At 39.8% G+C, this 26,288-nt stretch overlaps 6 protein-coding genes across 8 annotated transcripts; 3 read left to right on the forward strand and 3 right to left on the reverse strand.

The window, feature by feature from the left end:
• Nucleotides 1-77: 77 nt before the first annotated feature.
• On the forward strand, nt 78-1,916 carry LOC110170374 (zona pellucida sperm-binding protein 3-like). Its single transcript, XM_055161086.1, has 10 exons — nt 78-243; nt 327-493; nt 565-665; nt 748-836; nt 977-1,157; nt 1,229-1,334; nt 1,401-1,486; nt 1,564-1,655; nt 1,730-1,788; nt 1,860-1,916. The coding sequence occupies exons 1-10, from the start codon at nt 180-182 to the stop codon at nt 1,869-1,871; spliced, it is 957 nt and encodes a 318-aa protein (XP_055017061.1). The 5' UTR covers nt 78-179; the 3' UTR covers nt 1,872-1,916.
• A 1,616-nt stretch (nt 1,917-3,532) lies between these two features.
• Nucleotides 3,533-6,264, forward strand: LOC129411180 (RING finger protein 212B-like). Of its 2 annotated transcripts, none has more exons than XM_055161089.1 (13): nt 3,533-3,897; nt 4,599-4,706; nt 4,787-4,839; nt 4,914-4,988; nt 5,059-5,165; nt 5,228-5,330; nt 5,403-5,431; nt 5,499-5,539; nt 5,628-5,652; nt 5,730-5,784; nt 5,922-5,973; nt 6,038-6,068; nt 6,147-6,264. In XM_055161089.1, the coding sequence occupies exons 1-13, from the start codon at nt 3,693-3,695 to the stop codon at nt 6,220-6,222; spliced, it is 960 nt and encodes a 319-aa protein (XP_055017064.1). In that variant the 5' UTR covers nt 3,533-3,692; the 3' UTR covers nt 6,223-6,264. The 2 variants fall into 2 exon arrangements, with proteins under 2 accessions (XP_055017064.1, XP_055017065.1); XM_055161090.1 differs by having other exon boundaries at nt 4,920-4,988.
• Nucleotides 6,265-6,477: 213 nt separating this feature from the next.
• homeza (homeobox and leucine zipper encoding a) lies at nt 6,478-10,267 on the reverse strand. The gene is made up of 3 exons (XM_020936027.2): nt 9,872-10,267; nt 9,270-9,330; nt 6,478-9,021 (listed from the first exon to the last, which is right to left on the reverse strand). The coding sequence occupies exon 3, from the start codon at nt 8,992-8,994 to the stop codon at nt 7,117-7,119; it is 1,878 nt and encodes a 625-aa protein (XP_020791686.1). The 5' UTR covers nt 8,995-9,021; nt 9,270-9,330; nt 9,872-10,267; the 3' UTR covers nt 6,478-7,116.
• A 446-nt stretch (nt 10,268-10,713) lies between these two features.
• Nucleotides 10,714-14,422, reverse strand: dhrs1 (dehydrogenase/reductase (SDR family) member 1). 2 transcript variants are annotated; one of them, XM_020936028.2, is made up of 9 exons: nt 14,288-14,422; nt 13,214-13,365; nt 12,709-12,852; nt 12,537-12,616; nt 11,692-11,824; nt 11,473-11,616; nt 11,312-11,381; nt 11,150-11,230; nt 10,714-11,056 (listed from the first exon to the last, which is right to left on the reverse strand). In XM_020936028.2, exons 2-9 carry the CDS (start codon nt 13,355-13,357, stop codon nt 10,920-10,922), a joined length of 933 nt encoding a protein of 310 aa, XP_020791687.1. In that variant the 5' UTR covers nt 13,358-13,365; nt 14,288-14,422; the 3' UTR covers nt 10,714-10,919. The 2 variants fall into 2 exon arrangements, with proteins under 2 accessions (XP_020791687.1, XP_055017068.1); XM_055161093.1 differs by lacking the exon at nt 14,288-14,422 and adding an exon at nt 13,998-14,128.
• A 137-nt stretch (nt 14,423-14,559) lies between these two features.
• Nucleotides 14,560-15,695, reverse strand: cunh14orf119 (chromosome unknown C14orf119 homolog). The gene is made up of 2 exons (XM_020936030.2): nt 14,952-15,695; nt 14,560-14,879 (listed from the first exon to the last, which is right to left on the reverse strand). Exons 1-2 carry the CDS (start codon nt 15,369-15,371, stop codon nt 14,706-14,708), a joined length of 594 nt encoding a protein of 197 aa, XP_020791689.1. The 5' UTR covers nt 15,372-15,695; the 3' UTR covers nt 14,560-14,705.
• A 61-nt stretch (nt 15,696-15,756) lies between these two features.
• acin1a (apoptotic chromatin condensation inducer 1a) lies at nt 15,757-25,270 on the forward strand. Its single transcript, XM_055161092.1, has 18 exons — nt 15,757-15,938; nt 16,606-16,671; nt 16,748-16,859; nt 16,982-17,034; nt 17,144-20,068; nt 20,172-20,285; nt 20,372-20,448; nt 20,656-20,710; nt 21,977-22,016; nt 22,157-22,293; nt 22,410-22,553; nt 22,650-22,815; nt 22,939-23,084; nt 23,160-23,267; nt 23,341-23,448; nt 23,524-23,812; nt 23,885-23,982; nt 24,063-25,270. Exons 1-18 carry the CDS (start codon nt 15,801-15,803, stop codon nt 24,387-24,389), a joined length of 5,103 nt encoding a protein of 1,700 aa, XP_055017067.1. The 5' UTR covers nt 15,757-15,800; the 3' UTR covers nt 24,390-25,270.
• The last annotated feature ends 1,018 nt before the right edge of the window (nt 25,271-26,288 follow it).

Genomic DNA, 26,288 nt, shown 5'->3' on the forward strand with positions numbered 1-26,288 from the left:
ATCAAGCTAAATAAAATGACCTAAGTTCCTTCTGAATTTCACAGGTTGTAATTAGTGTGTGACGTTGGCCTGCACCTGGGTTGGATGGCATACACCAGGTGAATCAGCTGTGCTTAATTAGATTTTGCTGCAGTGAAAAAAAAAAGGGCAGTGGGTCCAGTGACACTTGTACTGTCACAATGGCTACCTTTTGTCAGTTTGCCTTTTTTATAGCTTTTGGCAGTCTTGTTTCAGTGCATGCAGGTAACAGTAAATCAGCCATTTAAATCACACTTTGAACAGTAGATCTAATGATGTAATATAACCAAATAATGTTTATTTTAAAGACATGAAACTGGACTGTCAGCAGGATTTTGTTTCACTGGTATGGACAGAGACCAGACCACAAGTAGATACCTCACAGTATCGCCTGGGGAACTGTTTTCCCACCAGCGTAACGGCTACTCAGGCAATTTTTAAAGTGGAACTTAATGCTTGTAAATTCAGGAAACTGGTGGGTAGACCTAGTGTGTATGTGAAGAAAAAACATTTTATCTTTTTTAACGATGCCATTTCCATTCTTAGGTTACTGGAGACCTTCTGCAATACAGCAATAATCTTACATATGTGTCATCTGAGTTGGAACTTCTTCCCTTCAGTCTCCCGGTTACATGTGTTTATCAGAGGTAAGGACTGTTGGGTTTAAATGAATGTTCTTCAACATGTGCTATTGTAATTCATCTGGATCCTCTTTTATTTTTTGTGCAGGCCAAAGGATTGGTACCCTATGATCTATAATCCTGTTTTTGATACATATGGTCAAGGAGAACTTCTTTTCCACATTGGAATAATGAACAGTAGGTGTTTTGCAATGAACCTGTCTTTCGTCATTGTGATTTGAACTTGCATCCTCCGTAAACTAAATTATGCTTTTCTTATGTAACTGTAACCAGATAAACTAACCTGATTTCAAATGTGTGCTAATATTTTTTTCTAGATGATTTCACAGGGCCAGCTGAGTCCTCCAGTTTTCCTTTGGGCTCTCTTATTCCAATTATGGCAAGTGTGCAACAGGCATCTCACCAGCCATTGCAGCTCTTTATTGAGGAATGTGTTGCTGCCACCACACCACAGTTGTCACCAAATGGAGATAAATACACAATAATAACCAATAAAGGGTACCGATATGCTTGGCTAGACTCAACTGTAACTCCTTTACAGGAAAATGACTTGTACTATTTATTTGCAGATGTCTTGTGGACAGTAAAGTCTCACGCTCAAGATTTATACCACGCCAAAAGTCGTCAGAAATCCTTGGATTTCTCCAAGCTTTCAGGTTTTCAACTGGGGAGCAGGTGAAATACAATATCATCTATGTTTTGTGTCCTTTTTCCTATACTGATTTAGTTCCTATTTGACAGGTATATGTTCACTGCACACTTGTGGCATGGGATCCTGTTGGCCTTGATAAGACAAAAAAGGCCTGCAACTATGTCCAAGGCCATGGGTAACTATTTGGTACAGTGCCAGATGAAACATTATTGAGCGTGCAATACAGTGACAAATGTCCTAAACTCATTGTAGATGGGAACTGGTAGACAACCCTTCTTATAACAGTCTCTGTGACTGCTGTGAATCAAGTTGCAATGCAAGAAAGATTAGAAGTACTCCATTAGGTATATAAAATTACAATTTTATTTCTGCTGAACTTTCCAACTCTGAATCATTATTCAAATCAATTATTTCGCAGGAAATGAAATGGTCCATGAAGTGGTGCTTGGGCCAATCATGATTTCTGAGTTTAGCGATGTAAGTATTTACCATTTTACTATTTAATAATGACTGTATGCCTTTATTGACCAACACTGTTTCTGCTCCAGAGCCTCTTCTGAGTGAACTCCAATAAATAATTTTATTAAAGAATTGAAAAGCTCCAACTCTTTCATACGGTCTTTACTTAACTTTTTTTTTTTAACAAAGGATATTATGATCAATGACTGTTCCTTAGAACAGTATGACATTGTGCTCCTGCTTGGGAGGGATAATTTTTTACTAATTTCACAATTCAAGTATATCTCCTGTGATATTTCAAGGTTAAACAAAGTAAAAATGACACTAAAATGGGGGAGGAATGAAGCTTGCATAGGCAAAAGAGGTGCAACAGAATAGTCCAGCACCATACCACTTGTGGTAGTACTCAAGCACGGCCATGGGATGCTATATTCAGATTTTATTAGGCTTGCTATAAAAATTAAAGCTTATTACTCTGGATTTACCACTTGTCCAACTGTATATACTAACATTGTGATACATGACAAAGTCGGACATGTTGGAGTTGTGTCCCCCTTCTGTTATAGGAGGAGTTAAGTACACTGCTCAAAAAAATTAAAGGAACTTTAAAAACCCATCAGATATCTATACAAATATGGGCAGGGCAATATCTTAGGAACAGAAGGATGACACCACTTCTAATTGAAATGAACAACAGGTGCACTGGAGTGGCAACAATGAGACAGTCCCTAAAACAGGACTGGTTTTGCATGTGGAGGTCATTTCAAGTTTCTCACTCTGGATCTTTTTGGGTGGTTTTCCCCTAGTGCTGGCTTTGGTTAAAGTGCATCACTACTGGGAATATGACCATTCCTTAACCTTACAGAAGCTACACAGATTGTCTAGCTTCTCGGGGATGGCACGTCCGGTCTTGCCATGCCAAGGAGCTTTAATGTGTCTCCAGCGCAATCTCCAGGACATGGAGATTTCAGGAGACAGGCTGTTAGTCAAGTAGAGCTGGACAGGAACCTAAAAGGTCTTGAGCCCATTCGCAGGAACCGTATCTGCTCCTTTTACAAGATGGAACAGGTTGAGCACTACCCGTGCCCCACTGGCGTTAAAGTCTCTGCGCGAACAATCAGAAACAGACTTCATAAGGGTGGCTTGAGGGTGCCACATGCTGTAGTGGGTCCTGTGCTCACCGCCTGGCACCGTGGAGCTCCACTGGCATTTGCTAGTAGGCACTAGAATTGGCAAATCTGCCAGTGGTGCCCTGTGCTTTTCACAGACGAGAGCAATGTCACCCTGAGCACCTGAAGGACAGAGTCTGGAGAAGACAAGGAAAACGCTATACTGCCTGCAACATCGTTCAGCATGAGCGGTTTGGTGGGTCAGTGATGGTCTGGGGAGACATATCCATGGCACAGACCTCTACTAGCTAGAAGTGGGATGAAATCTTTGAACCCTTGGACCCTACGCTGGTGCAGTAGGGCCTGGATTCTTCCTGATGCACGACAGTGACTGGTTTCGAGTGGCAAGAATATGGAGGTAGTACCTGAAGGATGTCTGACCCTCATGATCACCTGACTTAAACCCAACAGAACACCTCTGGGACATGATGTTTGGGGACATTATCTTTGTGTCCATCAGACGCCGCCAGGTTGCTCCTCAGACTCTACAGGAGCACACAGATCTGGGAGGACATCCCACAAAACATCATCTGTTGCCTCATTAGGAGCATGCCACAACATTGTTAAACATGCATACAAGTATGTGGGGGCCACACAAGGTATTGAAAAGCATTTTAAGTTAGAAATTAAATTTTGGCAAAATGGACTAGCCTTTACACATCTTTTTCATTTTGAATTTCAGGATGTCTAAAAAATTAAGCCCTCTGTAGGCTGAAAATATTATTTCCATTAAAAGAGGTGACATCGCTTTCCATGTTTGTAAAGATATCCAGAATATTTTTTCCACACGGAGAGCTGATGTGTTTTCAAAGTGTTCCTTTTTTTTTTTTTTTAAAGCAGTATATTGTGTATTCTGCCAATCACAATGTCTCAACCAGACACGTGCACACAGTGCCGAGAGCACAAACTCAAACTGAATCGCAATTCATTTCGAAAATTAAGATTACACAACGGAGGGGTAATGTAACCTGATTTTCTCTATTTTTTCTGTACTCTGTACTTGTCTCTTTCACTAAGGCAGTCTTATTTTAACCCTCACGCTCTCGGGGTCACGTTGACCCGAAGAAACTTTTTTTTTTCTTCCCGCTCTCTTGGGGCGGGTTAATCAGACCCATCCAAAAATGTATTTTCTCGCCTTGCGACAAAATAAATGAAAATAAATTTTTGGGTCTGATTGACCCACCCATGAGAGCGAGAAGGGAAAAAAAAGTTTCTTCGGGTCTACGTGACTCCGAGGACAGCGTGAGGGTGAAGATTTTCTTAATTTACCTTGTTAGTTAGCTGCTAACAAACGTTTGGTTAATCCATCAGAAAAGGCCTCTAGTAAATATATATACTAGGCCAGACTTCTTACTGGGTTGGGTTTCAAATTGGTCAGCTGAGATATGTCTGAATAAAACTGAGAATAAGAGGTTTGGATATATTCTGCTCGTACATGGGACATGGAGATCAAGAGTGTGACTGTTCTCGTTAATGCGGACATCTAGTCATCCCACTATTTTGTAAAAGGACAATTGGTAACAGCATGTAACAAGGGTATGTTAACTGGATTCATTTTGAAAATTTGAAAAATTGATTGAAGGTGCAAATTATGAAAAATGACTTCACATGATTCCTGTGATGCTGCAATGCATTTGTGATACTGTTAATCTATTATAGGAACACTAATGGACTGGTTTCACTGCAACCAGTGTTTTACCAGATCTGCATCAAAGTATGCAGTTTCCAGCTGTGGTCACATCTGCTGTGAAAAATGCATCACATCCAGTAAGAAACCTTGCTTCATAATTCCAATTGTATTATGTTTTTAACTTTCAGAAATTCATAAATTTTGTCTTTTCACAAAGAACAATGTGTTGTATGTAGATCCATGTGCAGTTTTCTACCTATTACAGATGAGGTGAATTTTACTTGAATATATTTAATAATAAATATTACATTAGTATAATTAATAGCCATAGCATAACTGTTTAGATGAAGCCGCAGGAAAAAGTATTTTTCAAGGACCCTGTAAAGCTCATCCAATCTCGCCAAGAGCACATATCACAGGTGGGTACTTAAATCACTCTAATAATAAAACAGAGAAATGGGATGTTTGATTCAAGTATTATGTATTCAGATAGCACATTTTCAGAGGACTCACATGGAGAGAGCAGCAGTACATTTCAAACACAAAGCTGCTGAGTTAGACATACGTCTTAAGGAAGTCACTGAGCACTGCTACAGGTGATGTCATTATTTGTTGAAAATATGTAATTTTATTTTTTAATAATATTTTTAATTAATAGACAACTGACTGACCTCAAAAGAGAAAATGCTATTCTAAAAAAGCAACTTTTTGAATTGCAAAGGGAAACAGCAGAACTCAAAAAGCCACTTTCACAGAGAAGGGTAAATTATTTTGAAGGTAAAATGTAAAAGGTGCCCAAAGAATTTTTAGGTTTATCAGTATCCTCACTGCAGGTGTCCCCTGGACAGTTTCAGACGGATGGGTGAGACAAAATTAATTTTCAAATTTTAGAAAACCTTGCTTGACCTTTATTTGCCTTTATTTTGCAGCAATCAAAGGATGTCTCTTCCTGTGGCTGTCACATCTCCAGGTAAACTTCTACTTTTAAAATATTTGTACCTCCTATTGCAGTTGGTAGATTAATATTTATTTTCTTCATGTTTTTCTTCTACTTACAGTGACTCCTCGATTAAGAACTATGAGGTATTTCATGCTTCTTATTAAGATTAATTATTTCTTAACTTCACCACTCTTAACTGGTTTAATTTCTTCTCTCTCAGTCAAATAAGTTCAGAGTCACAGGGATGGGCCAGAGAAAGAGGAGTAGGAATTACGGTGAGGTCTATATGCACCTTTTTGGCATAGTAAAATGGGCATGGCACACCTTGATATTGTAGCCAACTAAAATAACTGCTAATTGTAATTTGTGTAGTTGACAATTCAGTAAATGGACTGACCTTTTTGTATGTCAGACTCCTGGATCAGCAACCTCCATTTCCAGCCACAGCTCTCTTCAGGACCATAGTAAGACATAGTAAAAGGATATTGTTGTAAATGATTTTGTTTTAATGAAAACCATGTTTTACAGGAACTCCAGCATCTTTCAGTACCCCTATAAGGTGAATTAATTTGACTTTTGTTTTAAAATATACATTTCTTCAGTTGAGAACATTAAGCCTTACATTAATGTCTTTTAGGACTCTCAGTCAGACGCCTCAAGTTTTTCAGTTCCAGTTTTTAAGTGGATTATCAGTACAGTCACCTAGAAACTAACAGGATTACAAATTTGACAATGTATTGTAATGAGTTGCTGCCATTTTTAAGACTGTTTTTATGTTGACTACAAAATATTTGCCCTATTCTAGGCAATAAATAAAAATGAGCTTGTCACCAGTGATTTTTTTTTTTTTGCACAAAGTCCTGTTCATGGCTATATATGTAAAAGAAATTCACCAATGTTATGCCTAACAGGGCTTCAACTTTAATCTATCATTCATTATTCCCATTGAAAAAGGAAAGAATAAACCCTTGTTTGAAACTGAAATGTCTTTAATTTAAACAATAGAAAATATACAGTGTGAACAGATTTTTTTGTATTGTAGATACAGAATGAAGACAAACCAAACAATCTGGTGTCACATAGGCTCATAAACTGGAAAGTTTTCAAATAATAAAAAAAAAAAAAAAACACTAAAGTGAGCAAATGAAAATACAATTAATAAAAACAATACAGTTGAAACTACAGCAGTGTAACATGCACAGGAATTGATACTATGCTTCTTATTTTCTTAATATATAATTAGCAGCATGCTCTCAAAGTGCAAGATGTCAATTTAAAGTCAAGTGTGCTTTCACTAATAGATTTATTGACTAGAGCTAATGCTGATACCAATGGCTAAGGCATAATGCAAAATGCTTTACATGCTGACAGACATGTTATACCTTACATTATTTCGCTACATCATACAACTATGTAACTGATCATCTAAAAATTGTAAACCAGTGTAAAAACAGTTTTGAGAAAATATATAGAATCAAGTATTGGTGGGGGCTGATAATAAGATTAGGCCTGCATTGGGAAGACTTGAATTATGCCTTTATTAAGGCAATACACACACAATGTAAGACTTCACAGTGGCGTCCTCTGTTAATTGTTCAAAAATATATTTAGTTAGTGTCCATGGCAACAGTTTGGTCCAGTGAATCCTGAGCTGCAAACCAGTCTCGGACTTGCTGGTAGCTCATTTTTGATTTCTTGCATAGTGAGTCAAGGTCTTTTTCTTGTAGTAAGCCTGTTGTATGATAATAGGTTACCAAAGGCTGGATGTCAGGGGATGCAGATTTTTGTTTGCGGCTGCCCCCAATCCGTGGTGATGAACCATTCACAACATTCTGCTGGGAACTAATTTCAGCTAATAGTTGGTCTCGTACTCCCTTTACCCAGCGTAGCTGGCCATTTTTTACAGCATATCGTGTATCCCCAAACCACTGAATTACATCAGCGCGGGGCAAACCTGTCAGTTTGACCAGTTCAGTGTAATCTTCACCTTTGGGCCACTGACAGCGTAAAAAGTATTGCTTCAACATGTCCAACTGTTCCTTAGTCTTGCGTGGTCGCCCAGCAGGAGTGAGGCTGGGGGATATAGAAGAAGAATTCGTAAGTGTTTGTGAAGGGCTGGCTTTAGTTGAGTGGACTGACTTCTTTGATGTGGTGATGCCGTTTGAAAGTCGTTTGACCGGTGAGAATGTCTGTAGTGGGCTGTCAGAGGGGGGAGATTTGGGTGACGATTTTAAATTGCTTGGTTCCTGTAAGGGATCAGTCTCAGTCTTGCATTGTTTAGTAAGTTGCAAAGGCTGTTCTTGTTCATCTTTAATGCAGTCTTCACTATCTCTCGAAAGCTCTTCTGAATCATACACTTCTGGCCTGTCCCTAAAAGCTTCTAAGCTATTGGACAAAAAATTTTGAAAGAAATCCGAATTGCTTTGAGGTTCCTCATAATCACTCGCATCAGTTGGCCCATGATGCTTTTGAGAAACAAATGGGAGATTTTGATTAATGTTATCTGATTTCAAACCAACAGCAGAGTTGGGAGAAAAGCCCTGTGCAGCTGCCAAACTTCCTCGGCCAACTCTAAGCTGGTAACGGCTGTCACTGAACCATTTACGTATGTCATTACGACTCAGCCCAGTTTCCTCCTGCAAACGTCTTAATTCGCCTTCTGATGGCCAGTTCTCTCTTAGAAAGCTCTTGCGAAGGGCTGCAAGCTGGGATTTAGATTTTCTGTAACGGCTGTGACGATTTTGTTGAGAATGTGTCTCTGTAATATTGAGGGTGGAGTCTGACTGAGGTTCTTGCTTATCTGCTGGTAAGCGATAATAGTATGAATCTTGTGGGGGTGGAAGACTCGAACTGAAGCAGGGAGGAGTATGTTTTGCTGGTTTATAGGAATCTGGTGACTCACATCTTGATTTCTTTTTTGGGGCAGCAAGTAATGATGACTCCTCCACTGTGCCCTTAACCACAGTGTCATTGGATTTCTTCTCCTTGTTATTTATCTCGAGCTTTTTCTCGTGTGTTTCAGATGAATCGTAAAGTTCCGGCACAGACAGTTTTCTGCGCGTTTCCTCAATTTCCTCAGAAGACCAGCTGATGCCATATTTAATTCTTTGTACCATGAACCACACTTTCACTTTATCCAGTGGTAGGACACAAACTTTGGCTAAAAGGTTAACCTCATGAGATGATGGGTATGGAAATAAATTAAAGGCCTGAACCAGTTCTGGAATAGAGTCAAGTTCGCTGGTCTGATCAGACTGTGTCCAAACCAACTTTAATCCTTCAGACACAAGTGGTAGACAGACTACTGAATTAGTATTAGTGGTAAAACTAGCCATACCGCTTTTCTCACTGCTACTTTTATTGTGAGAATCACGCTTTGCTTTGTCATTTCCTTCTAAGTTGCACCCCATCCCTTTGGCTTTCAAAGGGGATTTCAGATCCACTGGTTGTGCCGCATTGCCCTTTATTTCACTGTAGACTTCCATCTAGGATATCGATGGTTGCCGTTTGACCTAGAAGAAATAATTTGTTAGCATCTTTGGTTTTAATTGACTTATGAGTGTTGCATTATGTTCTTGGCCTTGATAAGAATGAGAAAACTAACCACCCTGCCCCCGATTGTGAATCCCAACAAAACTGCTGGTATCCACAGTTCCCCTCCCCCAGTGTTGTGGCTAACTTTTGTTGTGTGAATGTGGGGGATTGGTTGTAAATGGGAGGGGGTATGATGTGTGAAGCTCACTGCAATCAAGTTTCTCACCCTTTCTCTGATGGGCTGCCGATCTCCAAGACTCCAGTCCAAAAAAATGTATATCCAGACACTGCAAAAGAAAGTGAAGTAAAAATGTAGGCAACCTGTAATATTCAAGTCCAGGTTAGGCTGTACTGTGATACTATAAGTGTATGGGATAAACTCGTGGCTCTGCAACAGGTGTCATTTCATTTTACTTACTGGGATATCAACCGCATTGTATAGACATAACCGAGAGGGAAAGAAGGCTAACCATCAATTTATTAAAATGGCGTAATCTCACCAAAAGTCCCTGATATTAAACTCGTTTTTCATTAGGCCCAGCTGACGTGGAGTCAAAAGACAAGCAGTGAACACTGAAGGAAAAGATCGTTGTATATTCTCTGCGTCTGCTTTGCTAACTTTTTGATAAAAATTGCGCTGTTATTGCCATCGGCACACGCTGTGGTCTAACCTAGTACACTGCATTTAAATCAAATCCCAATTAGGCCTATATTGCTGTAGTCAGAAACAAAAGCAGATAAACCCATGGCGTACCAACTAAAACGCTTCTCTGCACAGGCGCACTTCGCCCCTGACAGAGCTACACAGAAAAGTAAAAATAAACTTACCCAGACCAACCCCTGTCTTGGTTGAAAGAAGGCCAGGATGGGACAAAAGTAGATCTGCTATTCCATACTCTGAGCTCGGAGGCGACGGTTGAGGGAACACAACGGAAACAATACCGTCTGACCGTATGTTTGACCCTTGCCTGTAATGAGCACTTCAGCGGATTATGTTTGAGAAACCAACATACAAGTTCGTCGCCTTCCTGAAGAGTTGAGTAATAGGCCACTTCCTGTCACAGAAGGCCCGAACCCCCGAATGGCTGGATAGAGCTCTGTTTATGACAATAGTTTGGACACTTCGGCCGGTCCGTGGCTGCTTTTGTTCTTTAACTCAAGTGTTTCCTCCCGTCCGGTCAGATCGTGGCGAGGCGGGGCTGAAGACCAGGAAACTCAAAAAAAAAAAAAAAAAACCCCAGATGACTCAACTCTGTGGGTGTGCCTGTCTGGGGGAGCAGATCATAGATTGGTTCATGGAGGTGTCTGTAAATATCCTTTCCCCACAGGGAACCCGCCTCTTCAAATAGCCTAGGCCCGTTTGCCCGCAAAACATGATGAGACCATAAAGGAACTGCGAATAACCCTGAAGTTGGTGAATGTTTTTTTTTTTTTTTTTTTTTTCCAAGACCAAGCATCTATAATTCATTATAAGCTTTAAACGTCTGTGGGCCATAATGTCATAATGCCAATATCAATCATTAGGTTAATCTACGAGAGATTTTGTCAACCTTCCTAATGTTGACACTCTAAAGCAAAATGGATTCAAGTCAGCTAGATACACCCTCAGCAACCCAATAGTGAAATTGATTATGAGGAACGATCCCAATACCAAACATAACAAAACAAACTTTTTACATTTTCAACAATTATTTATATCAGTTCTACTTAGTCTTTTTAAAACTGTGCAAACAATAATCATACTATATGTGCTACAATTGTGCATCCTTCATAGAAAACTTCTTTCATTGATATGAGATAGCTAGAATTAATAAACGAACACCAAAAAGTGCAAGAGTCAGTCAAGTGTTGCATGTGTAGATTAACTGGGCTCATCTTAGAAGCGACTGCTGGCCAAAGCAAACACAAAGCGTGGCAATCTTATGAAAGATGGAACCACAGGTGAGAGCCATGACAGGTAAGGAACCTGTGCCAGGAGAAATTTTAGGGAAGTATAATCAGTCACACTGCGCCCTGAAAGTAGGAGGTAGAAATAGAAATTTAAAAAAAACCCCAAAAAAAACAGTTGTACTAAATGTGATAAATGAAATATTAATCCAAAATTACCATCAATATCTTGGATCCCATATCGACGTGCAAGGTCAGAAGTCATGAGAATTTTGCCAGTCAAGGACATCAGATTTTTATCTTGTGTGAAGAAATGAAATTTATTATAATAATATTATAGTGAGTTTTGGTGATTTCATGGACGCATATCATTTGCTATACCTTTTGCCAGGTTGACGATACACTTCCCACTCAGCTCAGTAGTTTCCCCATTGACAAACACATCTTTCATCTATGTGACCAAAAATGGAGAAATATTAACATATAATAAAATATTTAAAGTGAATGAACTTTAAATATTTTTTTTTTTTAGAGCCATCCACCTTTGGATCAATACCCTGTGTTACATCTTTCTCCATTACAAACTGTGAGATCAGTTCTGTTTGCACTGCTCCCGGCCAGAGGCTCACAGAAGCTACTCCTCGGTTTTTGAGCTCAAAGGCCATGTCAGCTGCCAGTCTGTCACACTTTTACAAAACATACAAATATTTACTTAATGTATCAATTGTAATTTTCAAACAAAAAAAAAGAATTAAACCTACTGCTGCTTTACCGACTCCATATGCAACATTAAAAAGATAGCGCAACCCACCCATAGATGAAATGGTGACTATCAAACCATGACCTTGTGCCACCATTAAACGTGAGGCAAATACAGAGAAGATATAGTGCCCCCTGTAACGGAAACAACAAGTCTAAGACCTGAAAATATTTGTGAATTTCTTTTTAGCGTAAAACACATCATTTTGCATAAAGATAAATAAATATATGCAACAATTGTGGACTTAAAGGGACAATATGTAATATGTATTTTGATTTTAAATTGCATAAACATGACATATCTGTATCTTCAGATATGAGGTAGGCATGATCACATCAAATATTGATTTATTGATAACAATTGTGATTATCTATCCATCTCTCTCTCATTTTATATATATATATATATATATATATATATATATATATATATACATACATACATATACACCCACACTAAATGTGTAAAAGAGCAGTGTTATCAGGTTTAGTGCAGTTATATTTGCAAGTGTTAATGTGTACATTAGGAAGCAGGTTAGCCAAAAACGGCTGGAGATAGAAGGCTGATAGCTGATACTAATAGATATATGGGTCTATTTCAGATTTAATGCTGATTTATTCTTGATTACAAAACATTAAACATGATGGTCAAGTTCTTGATGTTGTCTAGCCAGTCAGACAACAGAGTGAGCCTTGCATGTGAGGATTTGGGTTACCAGTTCCTACAACTAAAACCAGTTGGAAAAACACCTAAAAGGTCTCTCTGATCAAAATTCTCACTGCCTAAATCCCAGCACCAACAATAATATCCTTTCTAAAACAGTAGATGCACAGGCTACTTACTCACCTGAGACCTGTGTTGTTGATTGTATCCCACACACTTGTATCAGTTTCCCAAAACTTTCTTCCCATATTATCAAAAATAGTCTAGAAAAACATTCAGTGTTCACATTATGGTTGATGACCATGGACCCTCTGAATTTTTTAAGTTATGTAATATATACATATTATTTGTCTACCTGCACTCCTGCGTAGGCATTATTGACCAGAATGTCCAGTCTGCCATGTTGTTCACGTTTAATTTGTTCGAAGAGTTCTTCAATGTCTTGGTCTTTTGTAGAGTCACATTTAACTGGCACACAATTGCCGCCTCTTTCTATAACCTTTATAATATAAACATATACAATAGGTTAGGAGAATATTGTCAATCAACCTAAAAAATAAACGGGTAAACTGCAAACAGATAGCAGAATGTTTACTGATCTTTCCTGTAAATTCCGTATATACTTTGGTAGTCTATATAGTCAATGGATATTACACGCACACCTAATTAAAGTGTAACAATATTTTAACATAACATAAAACTGCCTTAAGAAGTAGAAAATTATTATAAAAACAATGCTTCTAAATAATGAACTAAGCAACTTTAGAATGCAAGCCAGTTCCCAACACTGGACCAACTGTTGCGAGGCCCAATACGTCTCCTTTTATCTGATCTAATTGTGCAAGCAGGGAGACTTTTACCTCAGCAGCGCACTCATTCAGTGTCTTCTCGCAGCGCCCGGTAATGTAGACAGTGGCTCCAGCTTCAGATAGCTGCAAGGCAATACCTTTGCCAATGCCTCTGGAAGCACCCGTCACCACACACACCCATCCGGATAGTGACATTTCGAAGTCTCATAAAAGAAAAAGACAATGGTCACATTAGAGATGCAGGGTGATAAGTGTTACACAACCATAGACTGTATATATAAATGGACGTAGCAAACGCGTTAGCCGCCGCCTTCCAAACGGGAAGTTCGCAAGTGGGCACTTCCGGCTACTACTGACCCTGTCTCCCATTGCCATTCATTGGAATATTGTCGCGACTCACTCTGTAACGGCTGCTGTGAGCCTCTTCATTTTGGTCTTAAAGTGTTCGGATTAACATGATCTTTTTTTAATTCCGCTATTTTGTCCGTTAAAAACACCATATTCATAATATAGAGCCTGACTCTAAATATGCTCCAAATTCACTCCTGTAACCACCAACATCGCGAGCTTCTTTTTAGTGGTGCTGAAGGCTTTAGGTGACGCCACGCTCGCTTATCCACTACTTTATACAGTCTATGTAAAAAAATAAATAAATAAATAAATAAATACACTCTATGTACACAGCAAGAACAACGTTAAATACAATAAATATTCGGTCAGAATGTAGGCTATAGCCTAATCTTATAAAAATTGTTTCTTTACAGATACGCCAATACAAAATTTGTTCAAATAATTTAATTGGTCAATAAGGTATAAGGGAAGGGAACAGACCTACCCGTAAATTTCTCTGTTACAATAACACTATTGTTGCCAAAGTTGACTTCCGTCAAGCGGTGAGACAGTCGGTCATAAATATAAACAATGATTTGGTAAAAAACCATTCCATTATGCCCTTGCAAAAAAAGGCGAGATTTTTTTTTTTTTTTTTTTTTTCACAAATTACGTTGTGTAAGTGCAAACCATAAGATGACTTTGTTTATATCAGCAAGCATGAGCAAATATTTCATCACTGGTTGATTCTATCCCTCATTCCACCAGCACATACTGAAATGAAAGGACACTTACCTGGCTCCAGAATCTGGATGTGCCCTGGATTATTTATGTGGCTGTGATGTCTTTTCTGTGTTGAAGCATGTGACCCCTGTCCCAAGATAAATTTCTCCCAAGGGAGACCATAAAAGATTGTCTTATCTGTGTACTTTGGTGTGTCAGAGCAAGAGCCTCCCTTTGATGGAAAGTTTCATGAGCTGTTGAAAACTGTAAAAATATGACAATTTATCTTTTTTTTTAATCTTTTGATTTATTAAGTTGAAATGTAAACTTAAACTATCACAGAATAACCCATATGACACCTTAGCCAAATACTAGCCCAGGTTATATTACATCTGTAGTGCAAAATAAACAGTTACATGATTGCAAAGTATATTTTGTGTTCTGCTGCACAAAAGTGATAGGTACAAAAGTCTCCCAATAAAAAATGAAATTAGTCTTTTCCAGCTGTTCCTGCAACACATTTGTGAAAGTGTGCTACAAAAACTGGGTCCTTTTCTTCTAAAATATGTAGAAAATGATTCCTCTCTTCTTCTTCCCAAGACTCAAACCACTGGCTCCAAAGTCTTAGCTGGCATTCAAAGATGTTCGGTAGTTTGTCCTTCACCTTGTCAATGTAAAGAGTATACGGTTAGAAATGTGATTCGTAACTTGTATTTTCAAGAGAGATACAACGTACCTGAAGAGTACTCAGTGAGTCTAATAAGGTGCACACCTTCCCAGGTACAGCCTTTCCCAGTAGGTCCTGCATGAAACGCTCCCTTTGAGTAGCATCCCAACCCTGAAACCAGCTTAGAACACAACGCTGCTCCTGGAGGGTCACGTAGGAAATGGGCAGTGGTTCTTTACCCTGAGGTCCAGTAGAAGAACTGCACGACAAGTTCTCCAGGCTAGGGGGTCCTGGTGTGTGGAGGGGGGGAGATGGAAAGTCTGTGGAGATGGATGAGGCACAACCGGACCATTCATGTGGGGTGATCGTGGGTACAGTTACTTCTGTTAATCCTGGAAGTTGGCTGTAGGTAGTGCAAAAGCGACTTGAACAATCTGCAGAATCAATGTGCTCGTTCGAGCTTTGAATTGCACTATGAAACCACGCCATGACACGGAAATATATGTGCTACTTTTTGTCTTCCTGTCGATTTCCCAAGTGATCAGGAAGCCAGGCAAATCTGTCTCACAATTGGGTTAAAGCAACATTAAAAGGCTCACTAACCTCAAACATAACGCTTGACGATAACTTCCTTGACCCACTGCAAAATGTAATTAATTGATGTTGTCGCCACCTACTGGATTGGAGCGTGGACGATGTATATCATGTTAAACAAATTAAAGCACTCAGGAAATAAATTTACAGCTTGCCGCTTTGCTGTGTCCGGTGTAAGTAGTTCAAGACCTTTTCAAAATCTTCTCAAAAATGAGTTTCTTATATTCATAAGTGATTCATAAGTGCTCGGACGCGAGTCACGGAGTCTGACGTCACAGACAGGGAGGCGTCGCTCGTCTCTGGATTTACCGAGAGGAACGGAAAATGGCGGATCTCGAGGACGTAACTCTGGACGGGAGACCGCTCCAGTCCCTTCGAGTTGCTGATTTGAAAGCTGCCCTTGAAGAAAGGGGACTTTCCAAAAGTGGACAGAAAAATGCTCTCATCAAAAGACTCAAGGGGGTGAGTTTATTCCAAAATAAACAGTTACAGTTGTTGCTACCAGTGGCTAATGCAGAGACAGGCTGATGCTTTGCCGAGGGCCAACAGAAAGGATCTTTACAAGTTATAATTGTAGATGGAAAATATTTAATCAACACCGCGCATTTTGATAAGCAGAACCATGTAAATTGTTTAAATGTCTTATGTTCTATAACTGTGTTGCTAATGTGATCAGGCAGTGTTGTCATGATCATGTTAGCTCTTGCAGCTAGCCTAATGCTTAACTGGGAGATGAACGCTGGCCTTAGCGCCTACCCGCTGTTTGCATTTCTCTAACCATACATGAGTACACGTTGTGCACAAATTGTGCATTTGTTTTTTTGGCTTTAAAGAAACCCCCACATACTAGTCAGCATGATGTGCAATGATTTAGTGTGGATTTTAGTATTTTATGTGTGCGACAAAATTGTTTATCCACTCGCGCTGGTTCACTGTTTGTTTACAGAGTGCATCACACAGTTTAGTGCTACTGTTTTTAGTTTTTTGTTCTTTTGTCTGAGATTGTAAACTGTTTATTCTATGTGCCATAATTATATTATCAAATTATTTAAAGGGGAGGAATGACGTTTTTATGTAATGTGGTAGTGATGATGTACTTTATAATATTTTTCATAATTTGTTGTTAAAGGCCCTCATGCTGGAAAATTTGCAACGAACCTCCACAGCCCATGTTGGACTCCAGCCCAATTCTCAGGTATGTCCAATTTACTTATATATTATTAAGATAAATTATAATATAAGCAATACTTGAGAAAATTCTATCATTACAGATTGGTGAAGAAATGAGCCAGAATAGCTTCATTAAGCAGTATCTGGCTAAACAACAGGAACTCTTGAGGCAGCGATTGGAGAGAGAAGCCCGTGAAGCTTATGAAACAAATGGTCAGTTACTAATATTCCTGAGTTTTAGCAGACTGTAGACTCTTTTGATTATAATTTTTTTTATTATCAGTGTTGCCTTTAATTTATTATCTTAATGATTATATTAAACATTTTAAAAATAGATCAAGAGGATCACAATGATGTTAATAACAGCACCTGTACTCCACAAGTCCAGGTGAGATGCCTTTTTTTTGTTTTTGTTTGGTTAAAGTTGTCATCTACCGCACTGACATTAAACATATTCTAAGTGAGTTAGTGTTTTATAAATAACTTTCTTTTTTCAGGATGCTTCACCTGCTGTGACTGACCATTTCAAACCACCAGGCCCCTCTAGTGGTCATGCAATGCCAGAGGGATTGACTCACAGACATCAGGAGGCTGCCATGTCACGTCCACCTGCCTCTGGCTCTGTGACTCAAGACCGAAGTGACACAGCAGCTGACAGTGATGAAGATGATAGTGAGGATGGAGAGGATGATGGTGATGATGATGATGACTGGGACAGTAAAGTTCAGGGAAGACTCCCCAGACAGCCAGTGAGAGCACCCATGGTCAGGGAGAGATCTGCAGCATCTTGCCAACCTCAACAGCAACATATTCCTTCACTTTTGTCTCCTCAATTGCGCCAGCCAACACCTCCACCGTCTCCACCACCAGAGTTATCTTTTCCTTTACCTGACACCCCTAAGCAGAGTCCCCCTAGTCCTGATGAAGCTCCAGGACGTTCTCCCTCTTCCTCCAGCTCAGGTTCATCAAGCAGTGGCAGTCGTAGCAGCAGCCCTGAACCTCATGGTGGACTTTCTGAGCGCAAGCCTGGCCCCTTGACGCTTCTAGCAAGAAAAATGGAGTCAGAAGGTGCTTTCTCTGGAGCCGAGTGGCATAGCCGTGATGTAAACAGGCAAGACAACTGCTCTTCTTCAATTTTGTTTCCCAATCAAGTCTGCCCAGAGGGTTTGGTGTCCTCTGTCCTTCATATGCCAACTTCAAGCCATGCACCAATTAATCTAGGCTCAAACAAAAGCAATGTCCAAGCCCCTGTAAGTGTATTGAAGGCAACTGCAGAGAGAGAGGCTGAATTAGAAAGAGAAAAGGCTCTCGAGCTGCGAAGGAAAGAACAACAAAGAAAACTTGAGCAAGAACGGGCTATGGAGGAGGAACGGGTAAGAGCTGAACAACAGAAGGCTTTCGAGAAAGAACAGTTGGAACGGGAAGCGTTAGAAAGAGAAAAAGCTCTGCAAATGAAGAGGGAACTTGCTTTAGAAAGAGAAAAACAGGAAAGGGAGATAGCGTTGGCTAAAGAGAGAGAAGAGAAGGAACGGGCATTGGAGCTTGAACGAAAAAGGGCTCTAGAGAGACAACTGGCTTTGCAGCAAGAACAAGAGGAACGTGAACAGCGCCAGAGGGAAGAACAAGAAAGGGCTCAGGCTTTGGAGAGAGAGAGAGTTCTGGAGCAAGAAAGATTAGAAAGAGAGCGGATAGAGAGAGAGAAGGTTTTGGAGCAAGAAAGACTGAAACAAGAAAGGCTGGAGAGAGAGGCGGCTTTGGAGCGTGAGAGGTTGAGAAAGGAGAGAGAACAAGCTTTAGAACAGGAAAGGATTGAACAGGAAAGAATTGAGCAAGAAAGGCAAGCACGAGAAGCTGCTTTAGAACAGGAGAGAATTGCGCAAGAAAAGGCTCAAGAACTTGAGCGAGAAAGAATTGCACAAGAAAAGGCTCTAGAACAAGAGAGAATAGAGCGAGAAAAAGCTCTAGAAAAAGAGAGAATAGAGCGAGAAAAGGCTTTAGAACAAGAGAGAATAGAGCGAGAAAAGGCTTTAGAACAAGAGAGAATAGAACGAGAAAGAATTGCACGAGAAAAGGCTTTAGAACAGGAGAGAATAGAACAAGAAAGAATTGCACAAGAAAAGGCTTTAGAGCAAGAGAGAATAGAACGAGAAAGAACTGCACGAGAAAAGGCTCTAGAACAGGAGAGAATAGAACAAGAAAGAATTGCACAAGAAAAGGCTTTAGAACAGGAAAGAGTAGAGCGAGAAAGAATTGCACGGGAAAAGGCTTTAGCGCTGGAGAGAATAGAACGAGAAAGAATTGAGCGAGAAAGGGCTTTAGAACAGGAGAGAATGGAACGAGAAAGGGCTTTAGAACAGGAGAGAATAGAACGTGAAAAGGCTCTAGAACAGGAGAGAATGGAGAGAGAAATGGCTTTAGAACAGGAGAGGAAGGAGCGAGAAAGGGTTTTAGAACAGGAGAGGATGGAACGAGAAAGAGCTTTAGAACAGGAGAGGATGGAGCAAGAAAGGGTTCTAGAACAGGAGAGAATTGAACGAGAAAACGCTTTGCAGAAAGAAAGGATAGAGCAAGAAAAGGTTGAAAGAGAGGCAAGTTTGGAAAGGGAACGACTGGAAAAGGCTGAACAGGAGAGACTGGAGCAGGAGAAAGGGCTGGAACAGGAGGGACAAGCATTAGAAGAAGAGAGAAAAGCCAAGGCTGTGGCCGAGGAATCTAGGATGATTAAAGTGGGGAGTGAGGAGCATTTTCCTCCTACTCGTGAGATTGGTTTTGTCCCCCTGCCCACTCCTACCCCCCTCTCCACAGGAACATCAACAAATGTATCAACAGAAGCAGACAAGCAGGAATGTGAAGTCCGTGGTCCGGTTACCTGTGAAGGCCAAGCAGAGGAGTCAAATAAGTCACCACCGTCCTTGTTGAAAAAGTTTCGATTCTCAAGAAACACCCCATTGCAACCACATGCAGCCTCACGAATTATCAAGAGGCCCCGTACTTTTTCTGATACACCACAGCATTCTGGCCCTATTGTGGATAGTAATGCTGAAAGTCAATTGCACAAAGAACAATCTGCAAATCTGGATGTTACTGGGACGGTGATATCAGAGGTAAAACAGGTTGAAGCTGTGGAAAGTGCCCAAAAACGAGGTGATTCAAACCTCATGTCGGAGGATAAAGAAGATCATGATACAACTGAGGATGCAGTGAAGGGATCTGTTAAGATGGCTGTAGACAGTAAAATCTGTCCTTCAAGCCCTTTGGGTCCTTTTGGAAGAGGAAGAGATGTAAAGAAGACAGAGAAAAAAGACACAAGAAGGTCATCATCAAATGATTCGTCTTCCTCCGAATCCGATTCCTCTTCAACTCACTCTACTGGTTCATCCTCCTCATCTGTAGACAAGACTTTCCTCTCACAGCCGAGCAGAGTAAGTGGTGTAAACATTAACCCTGTTATAAAGAATGTATTTTTTGTTAAGACTAGTTAAAATTTTTATATGCATACATTGATATAGTTTCTCTTTGTTGTAGAATTCATCATCGCTTCAAGCTATTGAGGTATCAAAAGAGCAAGAGAAGACATCTCCAAACCAAATGGAGATTTCCTCAGAGAATGTACAATTTAGTAAAGATATTTTAACCAAGGTCAGTTGAAATATTTGTAGAAGTAAAATGGCATCTTCAGTGTTAAATAAATAAACCTATGTTTGTTTGTTTTTTTCTAAACACAGCAAAATGAAGCACCTGTCCAAGATGACGCCCAAAGAAGAAAAGGCAGCGATGATGAAAATGAAAAGCCTCAAAATAGGTCTGTTCCAGTACACATAACACATATTGTGAAGTTCAGTCAAGATTATTGTGAGTGAAAATGCAGACCCTTTTTACATATTTATATCAATTATAACATTGCTGTATATCATTAATTTACATTAAATGTTTATATTTGAGATTATTTGTAATGTAATTATTAGTGTTTCATGTCAAAATCTTAAATCACATTTCCATACTTTTACAGCCAAGGAGAGTCTGCTGTGTCAGAACCAGAAAAGGGTACTGAGGGCAACAACGAGGTAAGGCACTTGAAGCTGATAAAGATCTACCATTTATTAACTTGCATTAGCCTATGATTAGTTTATATTTGTTACTGTTTATAAAGCCTGACATGGGCGTTCACGTCAAGGGTTGTCTCAATGTGGTCGATTTTTAAACCCCAAATGATTGCTTTGTTAAAAGGTGGTCATGCCTCTTCCATTGCCCATATTGGTACCTGCATACTACTACCACTTCTCCTGCTGTCACTTCCACACCTGTCCACTGTCCCCAAGAATGCAGAGTTGACATCAAGCCTACCCCCTAGCCTGCTCTGCAGACTCTGGAAAAGGACTTCATTAACACCAGTGGCTCACCTTATTAAACATGGATAGTAAAAACTGTTCCCCCAAAAAGGCAAATTTACCAGTTGCTGAGAATTGTGGCAGTGAAGCCCCATGGCAGTAAATAAATCTGTACTTCTTCAACCCATGAACATTAAACCAGCTTTCCCCTCCAGCCATTGGACCACTGATTATGTATAAAGACAGTTGGCTTTGTTTTTCACCCTTGGATTGTTTTGTTCAGCATTGGACATTTTGACATTTTGTCTACCACAGAAGACAACATTGAGGAGTAATTGTGGACTTCCATAAGCCCCCACTAATATTTGATTTAAGTGAACATTCACAATGGCAGCCTATACCTAGATAGTGAATGTACTTATCGGAGCTCATCCATTTCTTCTCAGCTTCATCTGGAAACCTGATTTTGGACTGTTTAAAACTGAAGCATTTTCTGGCGCTCCCTCAATGAACTATTGCCATGCAACTTAAAGATTTCTCAGCCACGTTGATTGGACTTTTGTTGCCTAGATCAGTACTTGCAGCCAAGATTCGGCCATATCCAATCCAGTAAGGATCAGGTGTCTAATACCAGGGAATAAGTTGACAAATCACAACACTCATTACTCTTGATACACTTTAGTCTCAGCTACTTTCAGTGGTTACAGTGCGCACTAAAATCAGTTCTTAACTTATTTAATCATCACATTTTACATTTTCACATTTATTTTTAAAGCAGCTTTTATAATTTCATATGAATATATACATATATATATATATATATATAGAGAGAGAGAGAGAGGGAGAGATGTTTGGTTTTTTTTACACCAGTAGTTTTCCACTTGTGTTTGTGTTTATAATTTAGTTTTTAGTCCAACCTGGTGTCCTTTTGTTCTTTTCCCATAATTCCCAACTGATCATTTCCCTTGTGTTCTTGGTCTTGTTCTATCTCCTTTGTTACAGACACCTAAAGCCTTCTCAACTCGTAAGATCTCTCTTAGCAGTGAGTAACCCTTCCTTCCCTGTCAAAATCATTCATATCTGTGTGAACATTACATTTTTTATTGTAAACTATGCATTTCCACGTAAATTATGGTTTATAAAGTAGAATTTGTTAACCGATGATTCTTTTGTGTATACCAGGCAGCAAATCATCTCCTGGCAGCACAGAGAATGATCTTGAGTTGGGGTCTGCAGGTGGTCGTAAGAGGAGGTGGGGCTCTAGTACAGCTGTCACTGCCAAAAAACCTACGATCAGCATCACCACAGATTCTCTTAAGGTAAACTGCATTATGCAGTCAATTCTTTGGGGTGGTTCAATCTGAGTTCATGCTTTATTCATACTACTAGATTGGAGATGTACACATTCAAATTTCACACTAGTTTTGTTTCTCAGTCTTTGATTCCAGATATCAAACCTGCCTTAAACCAGGAAGCAGTGATGGACCTTCATCCTGAGGATCCTGTCCTGTCTGAAACTGAGGATGAAGACAAGGACCATACTGATCAAGAACTTCAGATTTGCCGAACTGTAACACAAGTTAGTACATGGTTTCTACAGCAGTACCTATGGTTTACTGATGTGATGTGTGTGATTTCCTCTTAAAATCTGATTTTATTTTCTGGTTGTGTTAAGGTTGTCAATGTGGAGAACCAGGAGAATGGTCAAAAAGAAGCAAAAAGAAGACGAGAAGAATCAGAAGAAGAGGATATGCAAGATGAAAAAGAGACAAAAACTTATGATGAAGCCATAGAAGCACCCTCACCATTGCACACGCGTCATGAAGCAGAAATTAACACTGGTATTCAGTTAAATCAAGACATTAAAGCATTCATATTTTTTTTTTATATATTTTTGTATTTTTCTGCTTTATTTGAGCTTAATCCTATACTGAAGCCATCAGTAAAACGTTTTCTCTTTGCAGTGACTCCTAATGATATCCTCATTCGTCGTTCGATTAACCAGCAGAAGATTGGTGTCTCTATCACTATTGATGATCCTGTGCGCACAGCCAGGCACCCCTCTCCTCCCCGGGGAGATGTTTCTAACATTGTTCATGTCTGCAACTTGGTAAATGAGCTGTATCTTCATAGATCTTGCACTTTGTAGAGCTTGAAGCCCTGACAAAAGATCTTCATGTTTTAGGTGAGACCGTTTACACTGGGACAACTCAAAGAACTGCTCAGCAGAACAGGCACTCTTGTGGAAGATGGCTTCTGGATTGATAAAATCAAGTCTCATTGTTATGTCACTGTGAGTTTATACATTTATTTCCAAAATGCACAAAGAACATTTGCACTAACTGCTATTTTGTGTTGCTGTTTAGTATTCTAGCTCCGAAGAAGCAGTTGCCACACGGGCAGCACTTCATGGCGTTAAGTGGCCTCAAAGCAATCCAAAAGTTCTTAGAGTCGATTTCTGCCAACAGGATGAGGTAACACTTTATTTCATGCTGTTTTATGGTGTTAGAGTTGCCTTATAACATTTGTTGATGTTTTTTTATGTGTAGCTGGACTTCCACAAAGGTTTAGGCTCCAGTGAAAGACCGGGAAGTGGAATACAAAGTCATAGTCAGGGTCTTCCTTCACTCCTCCCAGAGAGAGACCAGTGGGCTGAACGCGAGCGTGAAATGGGGCGCCGGGAACGGGCACGGGCAGAGCGGGAATGGGACAGGGATAAGGTCAGAGAGTTTGGGAAGACTCCAGAGGAAAGGGAAGCAGGTGCACGGAGATCTCGGTCCAGAGAGAGACGTCGCAAGGAGAGGGAAAAGAGCAAGGAGAAGAAAACTGAGAAGAAAGGTAAGTCTGATCTTTACAAAACATGACAGTGAAAATGGGGCTTATTATTTCACTGTTTTGGGATTTTGACAGAGAAAACAGAAGATCCTCCGGCAAAATTGCTTGATGACCTGTTCAGAAAAACAAAAGCAGTTCCTTGCATATACTGGCTTCCCCTGACAGAGGAACAGGCAAGCGATATATCTTTTGAATTGATTGATTTTAACAAATTATCACGCACCTAATTTGTTGGATTTTTTTTCTCCTGTAGTATCTTCAGCGTGAAAAGGCTAGAGTTGAAAGGAGGAAAGAACGAGAGAAGCAACGCAAAAAAGAAGAGGAGGAAGCAGAGCTGAAGAAAAAAGAGGAAGAAAACAAGGAGAGAATGCGAACTGGAGGTGGCATTACAGTCGACCGCAGTGAGAGCGAGAAGGACAAGATCAGAGACAGGGACCGAGCCAGAGACCGAGGTAGGGACAGGGAAAGGGACAGGGAGGCTGACAAACGAAGGGAGGGTTATCGTAGGCCTGGTGGCTACGCCCCCCCTAGTGGACGCCGTTCACGCAGTCGAAGTGACCCCCGAGAACGTAGGCGCTAGTTGAAAAATGCTTAATGGAATTCAAGAGACCATACTTCCATTTGCCTTTCACTATATGTACTTTAATATGACAGACCCTAATGGAGGACCAACTGATGTCACAGCATCTCTAAAATTACTTGTTTTTAAATCACATCTGCACCAACATCTGATCATGCTGAGAGGGGACCATTATTCTTTTGCAGTGTTTTCCAGAATGCTGTACGTCTTGCCAGTGTCAAGAGTCAAGTTCTCTTTGTATGTTTGCCTTATTTTGTCTTGACAGCATTGCGTTATAGCACTGGATAATTATAAGTATCCTCTGATGTTCCCTGTTGCTGCTTAAATGTAGGTGTTGACTAACTTGCAATCAGTTGCCTCAAGTGTTAGCAGCTCAGCTCTAAGGTTCAGTCCTTCGGTTGCTGTTGTCAGAGGATGTCCTGCAGCATTGGGATAAACGAACATATCTGTCTCTTTTCAGCGGCAAATAACATAAGAAATATTTGGAGATACGAAGTTTAACATTTTGTACAGACAAAATAATCAAAAGCCAAGTCTGTAAATGAGGCAGCTTTGGGATATTTTTGGACAGGTGTATAATAACAAACCAAGGTATTGTAGTGTTCTTCTCACCTTGAGCCAAATCTTCACAGGCCTGATCTGTTTATGATTATGTCCTCAACATTTAATCTGTTCTATTTTTCCCTCATCCCCTCCTGTAGTATTCATGCAGGTTTCAGAGGGAGTACGCTCACTGATGGTTTTAATATTGTTTTTAATTGCTATTTTATCATTTTAGTACAAAGGGTTTTTTGTTTTTTTTTTGTTTTTTTTTAATTTTCTTTAAGTACGCCTATTGGTGAATGTACAAATAATAAAAATTGAGACTTAAAATCCTTTCATTATTTTTTAGTTGACTTTTCACTTGATCTAAAGCTGTAATTAGTCTGCATTGCAAGTAGTATTTTTTTCTCTTCAATTATAAATGATGAAATATTGTGTCTGAGGTTTTTAATTTCAGTGCATACACTGTCCACAAGGTGGCAGACATGCTAAATAGTTTTGCTTCTAGTTAACCATGTCAATAGATTAATGGAGATTATGCATAGGTTATGTTCAAATTGGGGATTTGTCAGATAGAGAGCAGTGGAGAGCCTTTATTTCTCAACAGAAGATTCATAGTTTAATATGACAATTTGTGCTTACAGAGAACATATTAAACTTTGTCAATTTTTGTTCAAGTGAGGACAAATAAGTGGATGAATAAATAAAATCTGTAATATGGCATTTTATAAAATTCTATATCTAATTCCTGGCTCCTCCCTGAAACTGCTCATTTGAAAATATGACTTCACTACCAAACCTATCAACTAATTAATCTGCTATTCGTGATTGTTCCATCCAGGTGAGCAAAATAGTCCGTAAATCATACATTGCCCTTCAGTTTTCTTGCAGAATAACCCTGGTCTTGACGTTAGTCCTGCGGAGCTCAGCAGTGCTTCTGTGTAATTACAGCTCTATGGTCGCTGAGCTAGACATTTTTCTGGTCTGATGCAACTTTACTTCTGGACATGGAGAGGACCAGTGAACTCTTTAGCCTGGTAGAGATGTATTTCAGATTGTATAGATGAGGGTGCAGATACTGTGCTGCTGGAAAGGTGAAGTTAATTGTTTTTGAACGTAAGTCTTTATTTATATAGCGCTTTTCACAGACATTTTTGTCAGAGCATTATTCAGCATTATTCATTCACTCTATACCTGGGGATGGTAAGCTACTATTGTAGCCACAGCTGCCCTTGGGGCAGACTGACAGAAGCGCGGCTGCCATGCCAATCGTCTCCATTGGTCCTCCGACCACCACCATCACTCAGGCAGACACCACTTTCATACTAGGCAATGTGGGTGAAGTGTCTTGCCTAA

The sequence above is a fragment of the Boleophthalmus pectinirostris genome, unplaced genomic scaffold (genome assembly GCF_026225935.1).
Source record: "Boleophthalmus pectinirostris isolate CB_2022bp ecotype Guang Dong unplaced genomic scaffold, ASM2622593v1 HiC_scaffold_325, whole genome shotgun sequence".
Taxonomy (NCBI): domain Eukaryota; kingdom Metazoa; phylum Chordata; class Actinopteri; order Gobiiformes; family Gobiidae; genus Boleophthalmus; species Boleophthalmus pectinirostris.

What these genes read in the sequence shown, in the direction of transcription:
- dhrs1 (XM_055161093.1), bottom strand. Translation starts at nt 14,103, where the DNA reads ATGGTTTTTTACCAAATCATTGTTTATATTTATGACCGACTGTCTCAC. An exon ending in TGTAACAGAGAAATTTACGG is followed by an intron (nt 13,366 to 13,997) that starts GTAGGTCTGTTC and finishes TTCTTTTATGAG; the next exon opens with ACTTCGAAATGTCACTATCC. An exon ending in ATGCCTACGCAGGAGTGCAG is followed by an intron (nt 12,617 to 12,708) that starts GTAGACAAATAA and finishes ATGTTTTTCTAG; the next exon opens with ACTATTTTTGATAATATGGG.
- cunh14orf119 (XM_020936030.2), bottom strand. Translation starts at nt 15,371, where the DNA reads ATGGCGTGGTTTCATAGTGCAATTCAAAGCTCGAACGAGCACATTGAT. An exon ending in ACTCACTGAGTACTCTTCAG is followed by an intron (nt 14,880 to 14,951) that starts GTACGTTGTATC and finishes TACATTGACAAG; the next exon opens with GTGAAGGACAAACTACCGAA.
- homeza (XM_020936027.2), bottom strand. Translation starts at nt 8,994, where the DNA reads ATGGAAGTCTACAGTGAAATAAAGGGCAATGCGGCACAACCAGTGGAT.
- LOC110170374 (XM_055161086.1), top strand. Translation starts at nt 180, where the DNA reads ATGGCTACCTTTTGTCAGTTTGCCTTTTTTATAGCTTTTGGCAGTCTT. An exon ending in CCACATTGGAATAATGAACA is followed by an intron (nt 837 to 976) that starts GTAGGTGTTTTG and finishes ATTTTTTTCTAG; the next exon opens with ATGATTTCACAGGGCCAGCT. An exon ending in GGTTTTCAACTGGGGAGCAG is followed by an intron (nt 1,335 to 1,400) that starts GTGAAATACAAT and finishes CCTATTTGACAG; the next exon opens with GTATATGTTCACTGCACACT.
- acin1a (XM_055161092.1), top strand. Translation starts at nt 15,801, where the DNA reads ATGGCGGATCTCGAGGACGTAACTCTGGACGGGAGACCGCTCCAGTCC. An exon ending in TTGTTCATGTCTGCAACTTG is followed by an intron (nt 23,085 to 23,159) that starts GTAAATGAGCTG and finishes TTCATGTTTTAG; the next exon opens with GTGAGACCGTTTACACTGGG. An exon ending in AGTCTCATTGTTATGTCACT is followed by an intron (nt 23,268 to 23,340) that starts GTGAGTTTATAC and finishes GTTGCTGTTTAG; the next exon opens with TATTCTAGCTCCGAAGAAGC.
- LOC129411180 (XM_055161089.1), top strand. Translation starts at nt 3,693, where the DNA reads ATGTTTGTAAAGATATCCAGAATATTTTTTCCACACGGAGAGCTGATG. An exon ending in AAAGAGGAGTAGGAATTACG is followed by an intron (nt 5,785 to 5,921) that starts GTGAGGTCTATA and finishes TTTGTATGTCAG; the next exon opens with ACTCCTGGATCAGCAACCTC. An exon ending in TCTTTCAGTACCCCTATAAG is followed by an intron (nt 6,069 to 6,146) that starts GTGAATTAATTT and finishes AATGTCTTTTAG; the next exon opens with GACTCTCAGTCAGACGCCTC.